This window comes from Bufo gargarizans, chromosome 10 (genome assembly GCF_014858855.1).
Source record: "Bufo gargarizans isolate SCDJY-AF-19 chromosome 10, ASM1485885v1, whole genome shotgun sequence".
NCBI classification, from domain to species: Eukaryota; Metazoa; Chordata; class Amphibia; order Anura; family Bufonidae; genus Bufo; species Bufo gargarizans.
In genome coordinates, this window is record NC_058089.1 from 27,892,331 (window position 1) to 27,912,475 (window position 20,145).

Below are 20,145 nucleotides of genomic sequence, written 5' to 3' on the forward strand. Positions count from 1 at the left end.
AAACCCTTGACAGGGAATTCGCAATGCAACATCTGGGTCGCTTTACATAGAAAAATATAGCATTGATGTCTCCACACAACATTGTGAAATTATATTGCTTTGAAAAACAATTTTGCTTCAGTTTGCGTTGGTGTAGTTTATGCCACATTTATCAAATCTCACAAGTTGTTTGATAAATTTGTCTTATCTTTAAACCTAACACAATTGTTTGGAAAAGCTACCCCAGTTTTCCTACCCCACCCTCCAACTGCAGTGACATTGCAAATTATTTTGAGACTTTTAAAAAAGCCTCAATGATAAATCTCGAATAAAGCTTATTAACCCTTAAAATACCGGAGGTTTTTTCATTTTTGCGTTTTCATTTTTCTTCCCTATATTACTTGAGCCATAACTTTTTAATATTTCCGGTCATATAGCTGTATGAGGGTTTATTTCTTCCGGGACAAGTTGTATTTTCTAATGCCACCATTAATGATGGCTTAAAATATAGTGGGAAGCGGTTAAAAAATTCCCAATGAGGTGGAATTTGAAAAAAAAAAAAAATAATAATCCTCCACCGGTCTTGTTCCCACAGAATTTAGTTTCCGGCAAAACTGACCCATGCCCTTCATTCTCTGGGTCAGTACAATTACAATGATACCCCATATGTATAGGTTTTTTATGTCTAAATAGTGTAAAAATAAATGTTAACTTTGCTAAAAAAAATATATATGAGCTTATAAATAATGCTACACTATAAATTGCTAATTTCTTAGCCTGGCCTGCCATAAGAATTGCAACATGAACACTATAAGCTTTATCAGCGAGGCTTAAAGTGTTCAGCGCAACTACTGATGCCCACATTAGCCGCACTGTGCATCTGTAAGAAGCCCAGAAGCGTGAGTGTCTGTGTTTTTCGCATTTAGATGCCGTGATCTCACTTGATCACGGCATCTAAAGACTTTAATTACCACAATCGGCATTATTGCCGGTCATGGTAATTAGCTGCAGGTCTCTGATGTTTGAAACAGCACAGACCTGCAGACCATGGCACCCGCTGCACGTGCAAGCGGGCGCCATGTTTACACATCGCTCCAGCGAACAGGTTAACATAGCTAACCACACCAACTTTCCCACCCATATAACAAAACTGGAGAGAGTGGTGTAAAAATGCAAAAATTCCAAACATTTTTGCACAAGTGAGTGCAAAAAGACACAAAAGCCCAAATTTTTTACTTTTTGAAGACAGAATTCTGGAGTGATGGTATGATAAATGAGGTTTACAAAATATACACACTTTTTTAACTTTATTTATGTTCTTTTCATTCTAGTATGTTCTGTAACTCCAGAGGATGCAGGATGCACTTGGTCAAGATGGTTTGACGTAAGTTACCCTTCTTACGGCAAGGACAATGGAGATTTCGAAACCTTAGGAGACATAAGGAAAGCAGGATTTGAAATTTGTGATGCACCTCAAAATGTTGAATGCAGAGCAAAGTTTTTCCCTGAAAATGCAATAGAAGACCTACATCAAATAGTGACATGTAGCAAATATGTGGGTCTGATTTGTATTAACAGCCAACAACCACAGAGAATTTGTTACAATTACGAAATCAGAGTGCAATGTTGTTCCCCAATAGCAGATTGCACGAAACAAGTAACATCATCAACTGTTAAAACAACAGGTATATCTAGTTCAACCGCATCAACTTCAAAATCTACCATAACTAAAACACCATATTCATCTGTTTCTGTTACTCCGACATTGACAAGTGAAACGAAAACAACCTCTAGCACAAGCACATCATCCTCAAAAACTACCATAAGTACAACAAACCGTTCTACCTCTGTTTTTACCGTATCCACAACTGGAACATTAACAACTAGTTCAATCAAACCATCTTCAACAATAACAACAACACCATACTCAGTTATCTCTACTACATCAACATCTACGAGCAGAACATCCACAGGTACAACAAAATTCACTTCATCTGAAACATCAACCAAGACAACGCCAACATCTACTTCTGTTTCTACAAGTAAGAGTACAAGTGGAACAACAGTTTCATCAACACCGCCTACTCATTTATCAACCAGTGTTTCAACTACTTCTTCAACAACTTGTCCATACGCATATTCCATGAAATGCTATTGGTCATCATTCATGGAAGGTAACGATACACCAACAAAGTCTGTTAAAGAAGGAGAAAGTTTATCAGGAAGTGATTCCAGTGAAGAGCCTCGTCAACCCTCTAAGGGCTCCCCCAATAAAAAAGATAGCAGCTCTGCAAAGGGTTCTAAGGAAAAAGTTACACCTCCCAATAAAGGATACTTCAATGAAGTGCTGAAAAAGCTTTTCAAGGGCTCCTCAAGTGAAGAAGACCAAAGCCGTAACTTAGGAAGAAAAGATTCCAAACAGAATGACAGCAAGCCCAGTAAAGGATATTTCAATGAATTCATCAAAAGAATTTTCAAAAGTTCTTCAAGCGAAGAAAACCAAAACGGCAACTCTGGAAGAAGTGATTCTCAAGAAAAAGTCAGCAAAACAGATAAAGGATTCTTAAATGAAATAATCAACAAGGTTTTTAAAGACTTTTCAAGCGAGGAAGCCGATTTACCCACAATCTTCCAGTCTGGTAAAGATGTCGATAGCTCAGAGCTACTAAAGGTCGTTGGTTATGGAATATGTTCAACACAGCAAATGGCCAGTGAAATTGAGTGTAACGTAAGATCAGACTTGAGCATCAAGAAGAAAAATTCTGTATTACAGTGTAACAGGGACACTGCTATTGCTTGCCTACTGGCCAGACAGGAAGGAATCGATGCACTAGTATGTGACTATTATAGTATAAGGGTACTATGCTGTTCTAAAGTCTGTGGTGAAACAACAGCACTTACCGAATCTACAAGTGAAACACCAACCACCTCTATCTCAACTAAAACATCTACATCACCATATTATCATTCTACAACTATAAGTGAGAAAACAACCAGCCCCATTTCAACTATAAGCACAACCAAGACAACCCCAACATCAACCTCTCATTCTACTACACCAGCAAGCCAAACCACAACCACTTCACCATCAACCTCAATAAGGTCAACCCCCACATCTACCTCTGTTTCTACACCAACCACCTCTATCTCAACTAAAACATCTACACCACCATATTATGATTCTACAACTACAAGTGAGAGAACAACCAGCCCCATTTCAACTATAAGCACAACCAAGACAACCCCAATATCAACCTCTTATTCTACTACAACAACAAGCAAAACCACAACTACTTCACCATCAACCTCAACGAGGTCAACCCCCACATCTACCCCTGTTTCTACAAGTAGGAGTACAAGTGGAACGACAGTTTCATCAACACCGCCCACTCATTCATCAACCAGTGTTTCAACTACTTCTTCAACAACTTGTCCATACGCATATTCCATGAAATGCTATTGGTCATCATTTATGGAAGGTAACGATACACCAACAAAGTCTGTTAAAGAAGGAGAAAGTTTATCAGGAAGTGATTCCAGTGAAGAGCCTCGTCAACCCTCTAAGGGCTCCCCCAATAAAAAAGATAGCAGCTCTGCAAAGGGTTCTAAGGAAAAAGTTACACCTCCCAATAAAGGATACTTCAATGAAGTGCTGAAAAAGCTTTTCAAGGGCTCCTCAAGTGAAGAAGACCAAAGCCGTAACTCAGGAAGAAAAGATTCTAAACAGAATGACAGCAAGCCCAGTAAAGGATATTTCAATGAATTCATCAAAAGAATTTTCAAAAGTTCTTCAAGCGAAGAAAACCAAAACGGTAACTCTGGAAGAAGTGATTCTCAAGAAAAAGTCAGCAAAACAGATAAAGAATTCTTAAATGAAATAATCAACAAGGTTTTTAAAGACTTTTCAAGCGAGGAAGCCGATTTACCCACAATCTTCCAGTCTGGTAAAGATGTCGATAGCTCAGAGCTACTAAAGGTCGTTGGTTATGGAATATGTTCAACACAGCAAATGGCCAGTGAAATTGAGTGTAACGTAAGATCAGACTTGAGCATCAAGAAGAAAAATTCAGTATCACAGTGTAACAGGGACACTGCTATTGCTTGCCTACTGGCCAGACAGGAAGGAATCGATGCACCAGTATGTGACTATTATAGTATTAGGGTACTATGCTGTTCTAAAGTCTGTGGTGAAACAACAGCACTTACCGAATCTACAAGTGAAACACCAACCACCTCTATCTCAACTAAAACATCTACATCACCATATTATCATTCTACAACTATAAGTGAGAAAACAACCAGCCCCATTTCAACTATAAGCACAACCAAGACAACCCCAACATCAACCTCTCATTCTACTACACCAACAAGCCAAACCACAACCACTTCACCATCAACCTCAATAAGGTCAACCCCCACATCTACCTCTGTTTCTACACCAACCACCTCTATCTCAACTAAAACATCTACACCACCATATTATGATTCTACAACTACAAGTGAGAGAACAACCAGCCCCATTTCAACTATAAGCACAACCAAGACAACCCCAATATCAACCTCTTATTCTACTACAACAACAAGCAAAACCACAACTACTTCACCATCAACCTCAACGAGGTCAACCCCCACATCTACCCCTGTTTCTACAAGTAGGAGTACAAGTGGAACGACAGTTTCATCAACACCGCCCACTCATTCATCAACCAGTGTTTCAACTACTTCTTCAACAACTTGTCCATACGCATATTCCATGAAATGCTATTGGTCATCATTTATGGAAGGTAACGATACACCAACAAAGTCTGTTAAAGAAGGAGAAAGTTTATCAGGTAGTGATTCCAGTGAAGAGCCGCGTCAACCCTCTAAGGGCTCCCCCAATAAAAAAGATAGCAGCTCTGCAAAGGGTTCTAAGGAAAAAGTTACACCTCCCAATAAAGGATACTTCAATGAAGTGCTGAAAAAGCTTTTCAAGGGCTCCTCAAGTGAAGAAGACCAAAGCCGTAACTCAGGAAGAAAAGATTCTAAACAGAATGACAGCAAGCCCAGTAAAGGATATTTCAATGAATTCATCAAAAGAATTTTCAAAAGTTCTTCAAGCGAAGAAAACCAAAACGGCAACTCTGGAAGAAGTGATTCTCAAGAAAAAGTCAGCAAAACAGATAAAGGATTCTTAAATGAAATAATCAACAAGGTTTTTAAAGACTTTTCAAGCGAGGAAGCCGATTTACCCACAATCTTCCAGTCTGGTAAAGATGTCGATAGCTCAGAGCTACTAAAGGTCGTTGGTTATGGAATATGTTCAACACAGCAAATGGCCAGTGAAATTGAGTGTAACGTAAGATCAGACTTGAGCATCAAGAATAAAAATTCAGTATCACAGTGTAACAGGGACACTGCTATTGCTTGCCTACTGGCCAGACAGGAAGGAATCGATGCACCAGTATGTGACTATTATAGTATTAGGGTACTATGCTGTTCTAAAGTCTGTGGTGAAACAAGAGTTTATACCGAATCTACAAGTGAAACACCAACCACCTCTATCTCAACTAAAACATCTACACCACCATATTATCATTCTACAACTATAAGTGAGAAAACAACCAGCCCCATTTCAACTATAAGCACAACCAAGACAACCCCAACATCAACCTCTCATTCTACTACACCAACAAGCCAAACCACAACCACTTCACCATCAACCTCAATAAGGTCAACCCCCACATCTACCTCTGTTTCTACACCAACCACCTCTATCTCAACTAAAACATCTACACCACCATATTATGATTCTACAACTACAAGTGAGAGAACAACCAGCCCCATTTCAACTATAAGCACAACCAAGACAACCCCAATATCAACCTCTTATTCTACTACACCAACAAGCCAAACCACAACCACTTCACCATCAACCTCAATAAGGTCAACCCCCACATCTACCTCTGTTTCTACACCAACCACCTCTATCTCAACTAAAACATCTACACCACCATATTATGATTCTACAACTACAAGTGAGAGAACAACCAGCCCCATTTCAACTATAAGCACAACCAAGACAACCCCAATATCAACCTCTTATTCTACTACAACAACAAGCAAAACCACAACTACTTCACCATCAACCTCAACGAGGTCAACCCCCACATCTACCCCTGTTTCTACAAGTAGGAGTACAAGTGGAACGACAGTTTCATCAACACCGCCCACTCATTCATCAACCAGTGTTTCAACTACTTCTTCAACAACTTGTCCATACGCATATTCCATGAAATGCTATTGGTCATCATTTATGGAAGGTAACGATACACCAACAAAGTCTGTTAAAGAAGGAGAAAGTTTATCAGGAAGTGATTCCAGTGAAGAGCCTCGTCAACCCTCTAAGGGCTCCCCAATAAAAAAGATAGCAGCTCTGCAAAGGGTTCTAAGGAAAAAGTTACACCTCCCAATAAAGGATACTTCAATGAAGTGCTGAAAAAGCTTTTCAAGGGCTCCTCAAGTGAAGAAGACCATAGCCGTAACTCAGGAAGAAAAGATTCTAAACAGAATGACAGCAAGCCCAGTAAAGGATATTTCAATGAATTCATCAAAAGAATTTTCAAAAGTTCTTCAAGCGAAGAAAACCAAAACGGTAACTCTGGAAGAAGTGATTCTCAAGAAAAAGTCAGCAAAACAGATAAAGGATTCTTAAATGAAATAATCAACAAGGTTTTTAAAGACTTTTCAAGCGAGGAAGCCGATTTACCCACAATCTTCCAGTCTGGTAAAGATGTTGATAGCTCAGAGCTACTAAAGGTCGTTGGTTATGGAATATGTTCAACACAGCAAATGGCCAGTGAAATTGAGTGTAACGTAAGATCAGACTTGAGCATCAAGAAGAAAAATTCAGTATCACAGTGTAACAGGGACACTGCTATTGCTTGCCTACTGGCCAGACAGGAAGGAATCGATGCACCAGTATGTGACTATTATAGTATTAGGGTACTATGCTGTTCTAAAGTCTGTGGTGAAACAACAGCACTTACCGAATCTACAAGTGAAACACCAACCACCTCTATCTCAACTAAAACATCTACATCACCATATTATCATTCTACAACTATAAGTGAGAAAACAACCAGCCCCATTTCAACTATAAGCACAACCAAGACAACCCCAACATCAACCTCTCATTCTACTACACCAACAAGCCAAACCACAACCACTTCACCATCAACCTCAATAAGGTCAACCCCCACATCTACCTCTGTTTCTACACCAACCACCTCTATCTCAACTAAAACATCTACACCACCATATTATGATTCTACAACTACAAGTGAGAGAACAACCAGCCCCATTTCAACTATAAGCACAACCAAGACAACCCCAATATCAACCTCTTATTCTACTACAACAACAAGCAAAACCACAACTACTTCACCATCAACCTCAACGAGGTCAACCCCCACATCTACCCCTGTTTCTACAAGTAGGAGTACAAGTGGAACGACAGTTTCATCAACACCGCCCACTCATTCATCAACCAGTGTTTCAACTACTTCTTCAACAACTTGTCCATACGCATATTCCATGAAATGCTATTGGTCATCATTTATGGAAGGTAACGATACACCAACAAAGTCTGTTAAAGAAGGAGAAAGTTTATCAGGTAGTGATTCCAGTGAAGAGCCGCGTCAACCCTCTAAGGGCTCCCCCAATAAAAAAGATAGCAGCTCTGCAAAGGGTTCTAAGGAAAAAGTTACACCTCCCAATAAAGGATACTTCAATGAAGTGCTGAAAAAGCTTTTCAAGGGCTCCTCAAGTGAAGAAGACCAAAGCCGTAACTCAGGAAGAAAAGATTCTAAACAGAATGACAGCAAGCCCAGTAAAGGATATTTCAATGAATTCATCAAAAGAATTTTCAAAAGTTCTTCAAGCGAAGAAAACCAAAACGGCAACTCTGGAAGAAGTGATTCTCAAGAAAAAGTCAGCAAAACAGATAAAGGATTCTTAAATGAAATAATCAACAAGGTTTTTAAAGACTTTTCAAGCGAGGAAGCCGATTTACCCACAATCTTCCAGTCTGGTAAAGATGTCGATAGCTCAGAGCTACTAAAGGTCGTTGGTTATGGAATATGTTCAACACAGCAAATGGCCAGTGAAATTGAGTGTAACGTAAGATCAGACTTGAGCATCAAGAATAAAAATTCAGTATCACAGTGTAACAGGGACACTGCTATTGCTTGCCTACTGGCCAGACAGGAAGGAATTGATGCACCAGTATGTGACTATTATAGTATTAGGGTACTATGCTGTTCTAAAGTCTGTGGTGAAACAAGAGTTTATACCGAATCTACAAGTGAAACACCAACCACCTCTATCTCAACTAAAACATCTACACCACCATATTATCATTCTACAACTATAAGTGAGAAAACAACCAGCCCCATTTCAACTATAAGCACAACCAAGACAACCCCAACATCAACCTCTCATTCTACTACACCAACAAGCCAAACCACAACCACTTCACCATCAACCTCAATAAGGTCAACCCCCACATCTACCTCTGTTTCTACACCAACCACCTCTATCTCAACTAAAACATCTACACCACCATATTATGATTCTACAACTACAAGTGAGAGAACAACCAGCCCCATTTCAACTATAAGCACAACCAAGACAACCCCAATATCAACCTCTTATTCTACTACACCAACAAGCCAAACCACAACCACTTCACCATCAACCTCAATAAGGTCAACCCCCACATCTACCTCTGTTTCTACACCAACCACCTCTATCTCAACTAAAACATCTACACCACCATATTATGATTCTACAACTACAAGTGAGAGAACAACCAGCCCCATTTCAACTATAAGCACAACCAAGACAACCCCAATATCAACCTCTTATTCTACTACAACAACAAGCAAAACCACAACTACTTCACCATCAACCTCAACGAGGTCAACCCCCACATCTACCCCTGTTTCTACAAGTAGGAGTACAAGTGGAACGACAGTTTCATCAACACCGCCCACTCATTCATCAACCAGTGTTTCAACTACTTCTTCAACAACTTGTCCATACGCATATTCCATGAAATGCTATTGGTCATCATTTATGGAAGGTAACGATACACCAACAAAGTCTGTTAAAGAAGGAGAAAGTTTATCAGGAAGTGATTCCAGTGAAGAGCCTCGTCAACCCTCTAAGGGCTCCCCCAATAAAAAAGATAGCAGCTCTGCAAAGGGTTCTAAGGAAAAAGTTACACCTCCCAATAAAGGATACTTCAATGAAGTGCTGAAAAAGCTTTTCAAGGGCTCCTCAAGTGAAGAAGACCAAAGCCGTAACTCAGGAAGAAAAGATTCTAAACAGAATGACAGCAAGCCCAGTAAAGGATATTTCAATGAATTCATCAAAAGAATTTTCAAAAGTTCTTCAAGCGAAGAAAACCAAAACGGTAACTCTGGAAGAAGTGATTCTCAAGAAAAAGTCAGCAAAACAGATAAAGGATTCTTAAATGAAATAATCAACAAGGTTTTTAAAGACTTTTCAAGCGAGGAAGCCGATTTACCCACAATCTTCCAGTCTGGTAAAGATGTTGATAGCTCAGAGCTACTAAAGGTCGTTGGTTATGGAATATGTTCAACACAGCAAATGGCCAGTGAAATTGAGTGTAACGTAAGATCAGACTTGAGCATCAAGAAGAAAAATTCAGTATCACAGTGTAACAGGGACACTGCTATTGCTTGCCTACTGGCCAGACAGGAAGGAATCGATGCACCAGTATGTGACTATTATAGTATTAGGGTACTATGCTGTTCTAAAGTCTGTGGTGAAACAACAGCACTTACCGAATCTACAAGTGAAACACCAACCACCTCTATCTCAACTAAAACATCTACATCACCATATTATCATTCTACAACTATAAGTGAGAAAACAACCAGCCCCATTTCAACTATAAGCACAACCAAGACAACCCCAACATCAACCTCTCATTCTACTACACCAACAAGCCAAACCACAACCACTTCACCATCAACCTCAATAAGGTCAACCCCCACATCTACCTCTGTTTCTACACCAACCACCTCTATCTCAACTAAAACATCTACACCACCATATTATGATTCTACAACTACAAGTGAGAGAACAACCAGCCCCATTTCAACTATAAGCACAACCAAGACAACCCCAATATCAACCTCTTATTCTACTACAACAACAAGCAAAACCACAACTACTTCACCATCAACCTCAACGAGGTCAACCCCCACATCTACCCCTGTTTCTACAAGTAGGAGTACAAGTGGAACGACAGTTTCATCAACACCGCCCACTCATTCATCAACCAGTGTTTCAACTACTTCTTCAACAACTTGTCCATACGCATATTCCATGAAATGCTATTGGTCATCATTTATGGAAGGTAACGATACACCAACAAAGTCTGTTAAAGAAGGAGAAAGTTTATCAGGAAGTGATTCCAGTGAAGAGCCTCGTCAACCCTCTAAGGGCTCCCCCAATAAAAAAGATAGCAGCTCTGCAAAGGGTTCTAAGGAAAAAGTTACACCTCCCAATAAAGGATACTTCAATGAAGTGCTGAAAAAGCTTTTCAAGGGCTCCTCAAGTGAAGAAGACCAAAGCCGTAACTCAGGAAGAAAAGATTCTAAACAGAATGACAGCAAGCCCAGTAAAGGATATTTCAATGAATTCATCAAAAGAATTTTCAAAAGTTCTTCAAGCGAAGAAAACCAAAACGGTAACTCTGGAAGAAGTGATTCTCAAGAAAAAGTCAGCAAAACAGATAAAGGATTCTTAAATGAAATAATCAACAAGGTTTTTAAAGACTTTTCAAGCGAGGAAGCCGATTTACCCACAATCTTCCAGTCTGGTAAAGATGTTGATAGCTCAGAGCTACTAAAGGTCGTTGGTTATGGAATATGTTCAACACAGCAAATGGCCAGTGAAATTGAGTGTAACGTAAGATCAGACTTGAGCATCAAGAAGAAAAATTCAGTATCACAGTGTAACAGGGACACTGCTATTGCTTGCCTACTGGCCAGACAGGAAGGAATCGATGCACCAGTATGTGAACTATTATAGTATTAGGGTACTATGCTGTTCTAAAGTCTGTGGTGAAACAACAGCACTTACCGAATCTACAAGTGAAACACCAACCACCTCTATCTCAACTAAAACATCTACATCACCATATTATCATTCTACAACTATAAGTGAGAAAACAACCAGCCCCATTTCAACTATAAGCACAACCAAGACAACCCCAACATCAACCTCTCATTCTACTACACCAACAAGCCAAACCACAACCACTTCACCATCAACCTCAATAAGGTCAACCCCCACATCTACCTCTGTTTCTACACCAACCACCTCTATCTCAACTAAAACATCTACACCACCATATTATGATTCTACAACTACAAGTGAGAGAACAACCAGCCCCATTTCAACTATAAGCACAACCAAGACAACCCCAATATCAACCTCTTATTCTACTACAACAACAAGCAAAACCACAACTACTTCACCATCAACCTCAACGAGGTCAACCCCCACATCTACCCCTGTTTCTACAAGTAGGAGTACAAGTGGAACGACAGTTTCATCAACACCGCCCACTCATTCATCAACCAGTGTTTCAACTACTTCTTCAACAACTTGTCCATACGCATATTCCATGAAATGCTATTGGTCATCATTTATGGAAGGTAACGATACACCAACAAAGTCTGTTAAAGAAGGAGAAAGTTTATCAGGAAGTGATTCCAGTGAAGAGCCTCGTCAACCCTCTAAGGGCTCCCCCAATAAAAAAGATAGCAGCTCTGCAAAGGGTTCTAAGGAAAAAGTTACACCTCCCAATAAAGGATACTTCAATGAAGTGCTGAAAAAGCTTTTCAAGGGCTCCTCAAGTGAAGAAGACCATAGCCGTAACTCAGGAAGAAAAGATTCTAAACAGAATGACAGCAAGCCCAGTAAAGGATATTTCAATGAATTCATCAAAAGAATTTTCAAAAGTTCTTCAAGCGAAGAAAACCAAAACGGTAACTCTGGAAGAAGTGATTCTCAAGAAAAAGTCAGCAAAACAGATAAAGGATTCTTAAATGAAATAATCAACAAGGTTTTTAAAGACTTTTCAAGCGAGGAAGCCGATTTACCCACAATCTTCCAGTCTGGTAAAGATGTTGATAGCTCAGAGCTACTAAAGGTCGTTGGTTATGGAATATGTTCAACACAGCAAATGGCCAGTGAAATTGAGTGTAACGTAAGATCAGACTTGAGCATCAAGAAGAAAAATTCAGTATCACAGTGTAACAGGGACACTGCTATTGCTTGCCTACTGGCCAGACAGGAAGGAATCGATGCACCAGTATGTAACTATTATAGTATTAGGGTACTATGCTGTTCTAAAGTCTGTGGTGAAACAACAGCACTTACCGAATCTACAAGTGAAACACCAACCACCTCTATCTCAACTAAAACATCTACATCACCATATTATCATTCTACAACTATAAGTGAGAAAACAACCAGCCCCATTTCAACTATAAGCACAACCAAGACAACCCCAACATCAACCTCTCATTCTACTACACCAACAAGCCAAACCACAACCACTTCACCATCAACCTCAATAAGGTCAACCCCCACATCTACCTCTGTTTCTACACCAACCACCTCTATCTCAACTAAAACATCTACACCACCATATTATGATTCTACAACTACAAGTGAGAGAACAACCAGCCCCATTTCAACTATAAGCACAACCAAGACAACCCCAATATCAACCTCTTATTCTACTACAACAACAAGCAAAACCACAACTACTTCACCATCAACCTCAACGAGGTCAACCCCCACATCTACCCCTGTTTCTACAAGTAGGAGTACAAGTGGAACGACAGTTTCATCAACACCGCCCACTCATTCATCAACCAGTGTTTCAACTACTTCTTCAACAACTTGTCCATACGCATATTCCATGAAATGCTATTGGTCATCATTTATGGAAGGTAACGATACACCAACAAAGTCTGTTAAAGAAGGAGAAAGTTTATCAGGTAGTGATTCCAGTGAAGAGCCGCGTCAACCCTCTAAGGGCTCCCCCAATAAAAAAGATAGCAGCTCTGCAAAGGGTTCTAAGGAAAAAGTTACACCTCCCAATAAAGGATACTTCAATGAAGTGCTGAAAAAGCTTTTCAAGGGCTCCTCAAGTGAAGAAGACCAAAGCCGTAACTCAGGAAGAAAAGATTCTAAACAGAATGACAGCAAGCCCAGTAAAGGATATTTCAATGAATTCATCAAAAGAATTTTCAAAAGTTCTTCAAGCGAAGAAAACCAAAACGGCAACTCTGGAAGAAGTGATTCTCAAGAAAAAGTCAGCAAAACAGATAAAGGATTCTTAAATGAAATAATCAACAAGGTTTTTAAAGACTTTTCAAGCGAGGAAGCCGATTTACCCACAATCTTCCAGTCTGGTAAAGATGTCGATAGCTCAGAGCTACTAAAGGTCGTTGGTTATGGAATATGTTCAACACAGCAAATGGCCAGTGAAATTGAGTGTAACGTAAGATCAGACTTGAGCATCAAGAATAAAAATTCAGTATCACAGTGTAACAGGGACACTGCTATTGCTTGCCTACTGGCCAGACAGGAAGGAATTGATGCACCAGTATGTGACTATTATAGTATTAGGGTACTATGCTGTTCTAAAGTCTGTGGTGAAACAAGAGTTTATACCGAATCTACAAGTGAAACACCAACCACCTCTATCTCAACTAAAACATCTACACCACCATATTATCATTCTACAACTATAAGTGAGAAAACAACCAGCCCCATTTCAACTATAAGCACAACCAAGACAACCCCAACATCAACCTCTCATTCTACTACACCAACAAGCCAAACCACAACCACTTCACCATCAACCTCAATAAGGTCAACCCCCACATCTACCTCTGTTTCTACACCAACCACCTCTATCTCAACTAAAACATCTACACCACCATATTATGATTCTACAACTACAAGTGAGAGAACAACCAGCCCCATTTCAACTATAAGCACAACCAAGACAACCCCAATATCAACCTCTTATTCTACTACACCAACAAGCCAAACCACAACCACTTCACCATCAACCTCAATAAGGTCAACCCCCACATCTACCTCTGTTTCTACACCAACCACCTCTATCTCAACTAAAACATCTACACCACCATATTATGATTCTACAACTACAAGTGAGAGAACAACCAGCCCCATTTCAACTATAAGCACAACCAAGACAACCCCAATATCAACCTCTTATTCTACTACAACAACAAGCAAAACCACAACTACTTCACCATCAACCTCAACGAGGTCAACCCCCACATCTACCCCTGTTTCTACAAGTAGGAGTACAAGTGGAACGACAGTTTCATCAACACCGCCCACTCATTCATCAACCAGTGTTTCAACTACTTCTTCAACAACTTGTCCATACGCATATTCCATGAAATGCTATTGGTCATCATTTATGGAAGGTAACGATACACCAACAAAGTCTGTTAAAGAAGGAGAAAGTTTATCAGGAAGTGATTCCAGTGAAGAGCCTCGTCAACCCTCTAAGGGCTCCCCCAATAAAAAAGATAGCACCTCTGCAAAGGGTTCTAAGGAAAAAGTTACACCTCCCAATAAAGGATACTTCAATGAAGTGCTGAAAAAGCTTTTCAAGGGCTCCTCAAGTGAAGAAGACCATAGCCGTAACTCAGGAAGAAAAGATTCTAAACAGAATGACAGCAAGCCCAGTAAAGGATATTTCAATGAATTCATCAAAAGAATTTTCAAAAGTTCTTCAAGCGAAGAAAACCAAAACGGTAACTCTGGAAGAAGTGATTCTCAAGAAAAAGTCAGCAAAACAGATAAAGGATTCTTAAATGAAATAATAAACAAGGTTTTTAAAGACTTTTCAAGCGAGGAAGCCGATTTACCCACAATCTTCCAGTCTGGTAAAGATGTTGATAGCTCAGAGCTACTAAAGGTCGTTGGTTATGGAATATGTTCAACACAGCAAATGGCCAGTGAAATTGAGTGTAACGTAAGATCAGACTTGAGCATCAAGAAGAAAAATTCAGTATCACAGTGTAACAGGGACACTGCTATTGCTTGCCTACTGGCCAGACAGGAAGGAATCGATGCACCAGTATGTGACTATTATAGTATTAGGGTACTATGCTGTTCTAAAGTCTGTGGTGAAACAACAGCACTTACCGAATCTACAAGTGAAACACCAACCACCTCTATCTCAACTAAAACATCTACATCACCATATTATCATTCTACAACTATAAGTGAGAAAACAACCAGCCCCATTTCAACTATAAGCACAACCAAGACAACCCCAACATCAACCTCTCATTCTACTACACCAACAAGCCAAACCACAACCACTTCACCATCAACCTCAATAAGGTCAACCCCCACATCTACCTCTGTTTCTACACCAACCACCTCTATCTCAACTAAAACATCTACACCACCATATTATGATTCTACAACTACAAGTGAGAGAACAACCAGCCCCATTTCAACTATAAGCACAACCAAGACAACCCCAATATCAACCTCTTATTCTACTACAACAACAAGCAAAACCACAACTACTTCACCATCAACCTCAACGAGGTCAACCCCCACATCTACCCCTGTTTCTACAAGTAGGAGTACAAGTGGAACGACAGTTTCATCAACACCGCCCACTCATTCATCAACCAGTGTTTCAACTACTTCTTCAACAACTTGTCCATACGCATATTCCATGAAATGCTATTGGTCATCATTTATGGAAGGTAACGATACACCAACAAAGTCTGTTAAAGAAGGAGAAAGTTTATCAGGAAGTGATTCCAGTGAAGAGCCTCGTCAACCCTCTAAGGGCTCCCCCAATAAAAAAGATAGCAGCTCTGCAAAGGGTTCTAAGGAAAAAGTTACACCTCCCAATAAAGGATACTTCAATGAAGTGCTGAAAAAGCTTTTCAAGGGCTCCTCAAGTGAAGAAGACCAAAGCCGTAACTCAGGAAGAAAAGATTCTAAACAGAATGACAGCAAGCCCAGTAAAGGATATTTCAATGAATTCATCAAAAGAATTTTCAAAAGTTCTTCAAGCGAAGAAAACCAAAACGGTAACTCTGGAAGAAGTGATTCTCAAGAAAAAGTCAGCAAAACAGATAAAGGATTCTTAAATGAAATAATCAACAAGGTTTTTAAAGACTTTTCAAGCGAGGAAGCCGATTTACCCACAATCTTCCAGTCTGGTAAAGATGTTGATAGCTCAGAGCTACTAAAGGTCGTTGGTTATGGAATATGTTCAACACAGCAAATGGCCAGTGAAATTGAGTGTAACGTAAGATCAGACTTGAGCATCAAGAAGAAAAATTCAGTATCACAGTGTAACAGGGACACTGCTATTGCTTGCCTACTGGCCAGACAGGAAGGAATCGATGCACCAGTATGTAACTATTATAGTATTAGGGTACTATGCTGTTCTAAAGTCTGTGGTGAAACAACAGCACTTACCGAATCTACAAGTGAAACACCAACCACCTCTATCTCAACTAAAACATCTACATCACCATATTATCATTCTACAACTATAAGTGAGAAAACAACCAGCCCCATTTCAACTATAAGCACAACCAAGACAACCCCAACATCAACCTCTCATTCTACTACACCAACAAGCCAAACCACAACCACTTCACCATCAACCTCAATAAGGTCAACCCCCACATCTACCTCTGTTTCTACACCAACCACCTCTATCTCAACTAAAACATCTACACCACCATATTATGATTCTACAACTACAAGTGAGAGAACAACCAGCCCCATTTCAACTATAAGCACAACCAAGACAACCCCAATATCAACCTCTTATTCTACTACAACAACAAGCAAAACCACAACTACTTCACCATCAACCTCAACGAGGTCAACCCCCACATCTACCCCTGTTTCTACAAGTAGGAGTACAAGTGGAACGACAGTTTCATCAACACCGCCCACTCATTCATCAACCAGTGTTTCAACTACTTCTTCAACAACTTGTCCATACGCATATTCCATGAAATGCTATTGGTCATCATTTATGGAAGGTAACGATACACCAACAAAGTCTGTTAAAGAAGGAGAAAGTTTATCAGGTAGTGATTCCAGTGAAGAGCCGCGTCAACCCTCTAAGGGCTCCCCCAATAAAAAAGATAGCAGCTCTGCAAAGGGTTCTAAGGAAAAAGTTACACCTCCCAATAAAGGATACTTCAATGAAGTGCTGAAAAAGCTTTTCAAGGGCTCCTCAAGTGAAGAAGACCAAAGCCGTAACTCAGGAAGAAAAGATTCTAAACAGAATGACAGCAAGCCCAGTAAAGGATATTTCAATGAATTCATCAAAAGAATTTTCAAAAGTTCTTCAAGCGAAGAAAACCAAAACGGCAACTCTGGAAGAAGTGATTCTCAAGAAAAAGTCAGCAAAACAGATAAAGGATTCTTAAATGAAATAATCAACAAGGTTTTTAAAGACTTTTCAAGCGAGGAAGCCGATTTACCCACAATCTTCCAGTCTGGTAAAGATGTCGATAGCTCAGAGCTACTAAAGGTCGTTGGTTATGGAATATGTTCAACACAGCAAATGGCCAGTGAAATTGAGTGTAACGTAAGATCAGACTTGAGCATCAAGAATAAAAATTCAGTATCACAGTGTAACAGGGACACTGCTATTGCTTGCCTACTGGCCAGACAGGAAGGAATTGATGCACCAGTATGTGACTATTATAGTATTAGGGTACTATGCTGTTCTAAAGTCTGTGGTGAAACAAGAGTTTATACCGAATCTACAAGTGAAACACCAACCACCTCTATCTCAACTAAAACATCTACACCACCATATTATCATTCTACAACTATAAGTGAGAAAACAACCAGCCCCATTTCAACTATAAGCACAACCAAGACAACCCCAACATCAACCTCTCATTCTACTACACCAACAAGCCAAACCACAACCACTTCACCATCAACCTCAATAAGGTCAACCCCCACATCTACCTCTGTTTCTACACCAACCACCTCTATCTCAACTAAAACATCTACACCACCATATTATGATTCTACAACTACAAGTGAGAGAACAACCAGCCCCATTTCAACTATAAGCACAACCAAGACAACCCCAATATCAACCTCTTATTCTACTACAACAACAAGCAAAACCACAACTACTTCACCATCAACCTCAACGAGGTCAACCCCCACATCTACCCCTGTTTCTACAAGTAGGAGTACAAGTGGAACGACAGTTTCATCAACACCGCCCACTCATTCATCAACCAGTGTTTCAACTACTTCTTCAACAACTTGTCCATACGCATATTCCATGAAATGCTATTGGTCATCATTTATGGAAGGTAACGATACACCAACAAAGTCTGTTAAAGAAGGAGAAAGTTTATCAGGAAGTGATTCCAGTGAAGAGCCTCGTCAACCCTCTAAGGGCTCCCCCAATAAAAAAGATAGCACCTCTGCAAAGGGTTCTAAGGAAAAAGTTACACCTCCCAATAAAGGATACTTCAATGAAGTGCTGAAAAAGCTTTTCAAGGGCTCCTCAAGTGAAGAAGACCATAGCCGTAACTCAGGAAGAAAAGATTCTAAACAGAATGACAGCAAGCCCAGTAAAGGATATTTCAATGAATTCATCAAAAGAATTTTCAAAAGTTCTTCAAGCGAAGAAAACCAAAACGGTAACTCTGGAAGAAGTGATTCTCAAGAAAAAGTCAGCAAAACAGATAAAGGATTCTTAAATGAAATAATAAACAAGGTTTTTAAAGACTTTTCAAGCGAGGAAGCCGATTTACCCACAATCTTCCAGTCTGGTAAAGATGTTGATAGCTCAGAGCTACTAAAGGTCGTTGGTTATGGAATATGTTCAACACAGCAAATGGCCAGTGAAATTGAGTGTAACGTAAGATCAGACTTGAGCATCAAGAAGAAAAATTCAGTATCACAGTGTAACAGGGACACTGCTATTGCTTGCCTACTGGCCAGACAGGAAGGAATCGATGCACCAGTATGTGACTATTATAGTATTAGGGTACTATGCTGTTCTAAAGTCTGTGGTGAAACAACAGCACTTACCGAATCTACAAGTGAAACACCAACCACCTCTATCTCAACTAAAACATCTACATCACCATATTATCATTCTACAACTATAAGTGAGAAAACAACCAGCCCCATTTCAACTATAAGCACAACCAAGACAACCCCAACATCAACCTCTCATTCTACTACACCAACAAGCCAAACCACAACCACTTCACCATCAACCTCAACGAGGTCAACCCCCACATCCACCTTTGTTTCTTTTACATCCACAAGCAGTACAGCCACCTCTAGTTCAACCACATCAACATTAAGCACAACTAAGACAATCCCAACGTCATCTTCTTATTTAACTATTTCAACAAGTGGAACTACGACTACTACAAAATCAACCTTCTCATCATCACCATCCTCATCACCTCCTACAAGTTCAACATCTCAATCTACAACATTAACAACTGTTACATCTCATACCCCTTATACGTTTACTTCTACTTCTGGAACAACAACTTCACCAACATCTACTTCATCTTTTACTACATCATCAGTGTCATCTACTTCTTATACTACTCCTTTATCTACAAGTGTTTTATCTTCTAGTAGCACAAAGATTACATCAGGAACTAGCACAATCTATTCTCAGACGTCGCCAACATCCACATCAATCTCAACAATGAGCACACCACCAATTTGTTTCTGTCAAGTAAATAACTCACTTTTCTCACCTGGTAAGTATGGTATGAAGTTTGTAGTCAGTTATTCTTCTATTGCTTCTACTACTACTTTTACTACTTATTTTAATATTATAGTGCAATTTTATTTTTTACATACTGCTAAACTATTTTTGAGAACTTTACAATCAGAGGGTACATTTGCAGACAAAATCAGACATTGCAGTTTAATAAACAAAATAACTATACAAACAAGGTGTAGATTATCCTACTTGCCATACCTCACAGTTTCTGAGGAAATATGGTGACCAAAGTCTTAAGTATGTCT

General features: G+C 39.6%; 1 protein-coding gene across 1 annotated transcript in view; it reads left to right on the forward strand.

Annotated features, from left to right (window-relative positions):
* The window catches only part of LOC122920019 (mucin-5AC-like), a 69,998-nt gene that overhangs the window by 34,580 nt on the left and 15,273 nt on the right, over positions 1–20,145 (forward strand). Inside the window, exons 37-40 of the mRNA XM_044269229.1 lie at positions 1,311–6,281; positions 6,368–11,008; positions 11,112–15,700; positions 16,655–19,874. Of these exons, the coding sequence (XP_044125164.1) occupies positions 1,311–6,281; positions 6,368–11,008; positions 11,112–15,700; positions 16,655–19,874 (17,421 nt within the window). The remainder of the gene's footprint in view (positions 1–1,310; positions 6,282–6,367; positions 11,009–11,111; positions 15,701–16,654; positions 19,875–20,145) is intronic.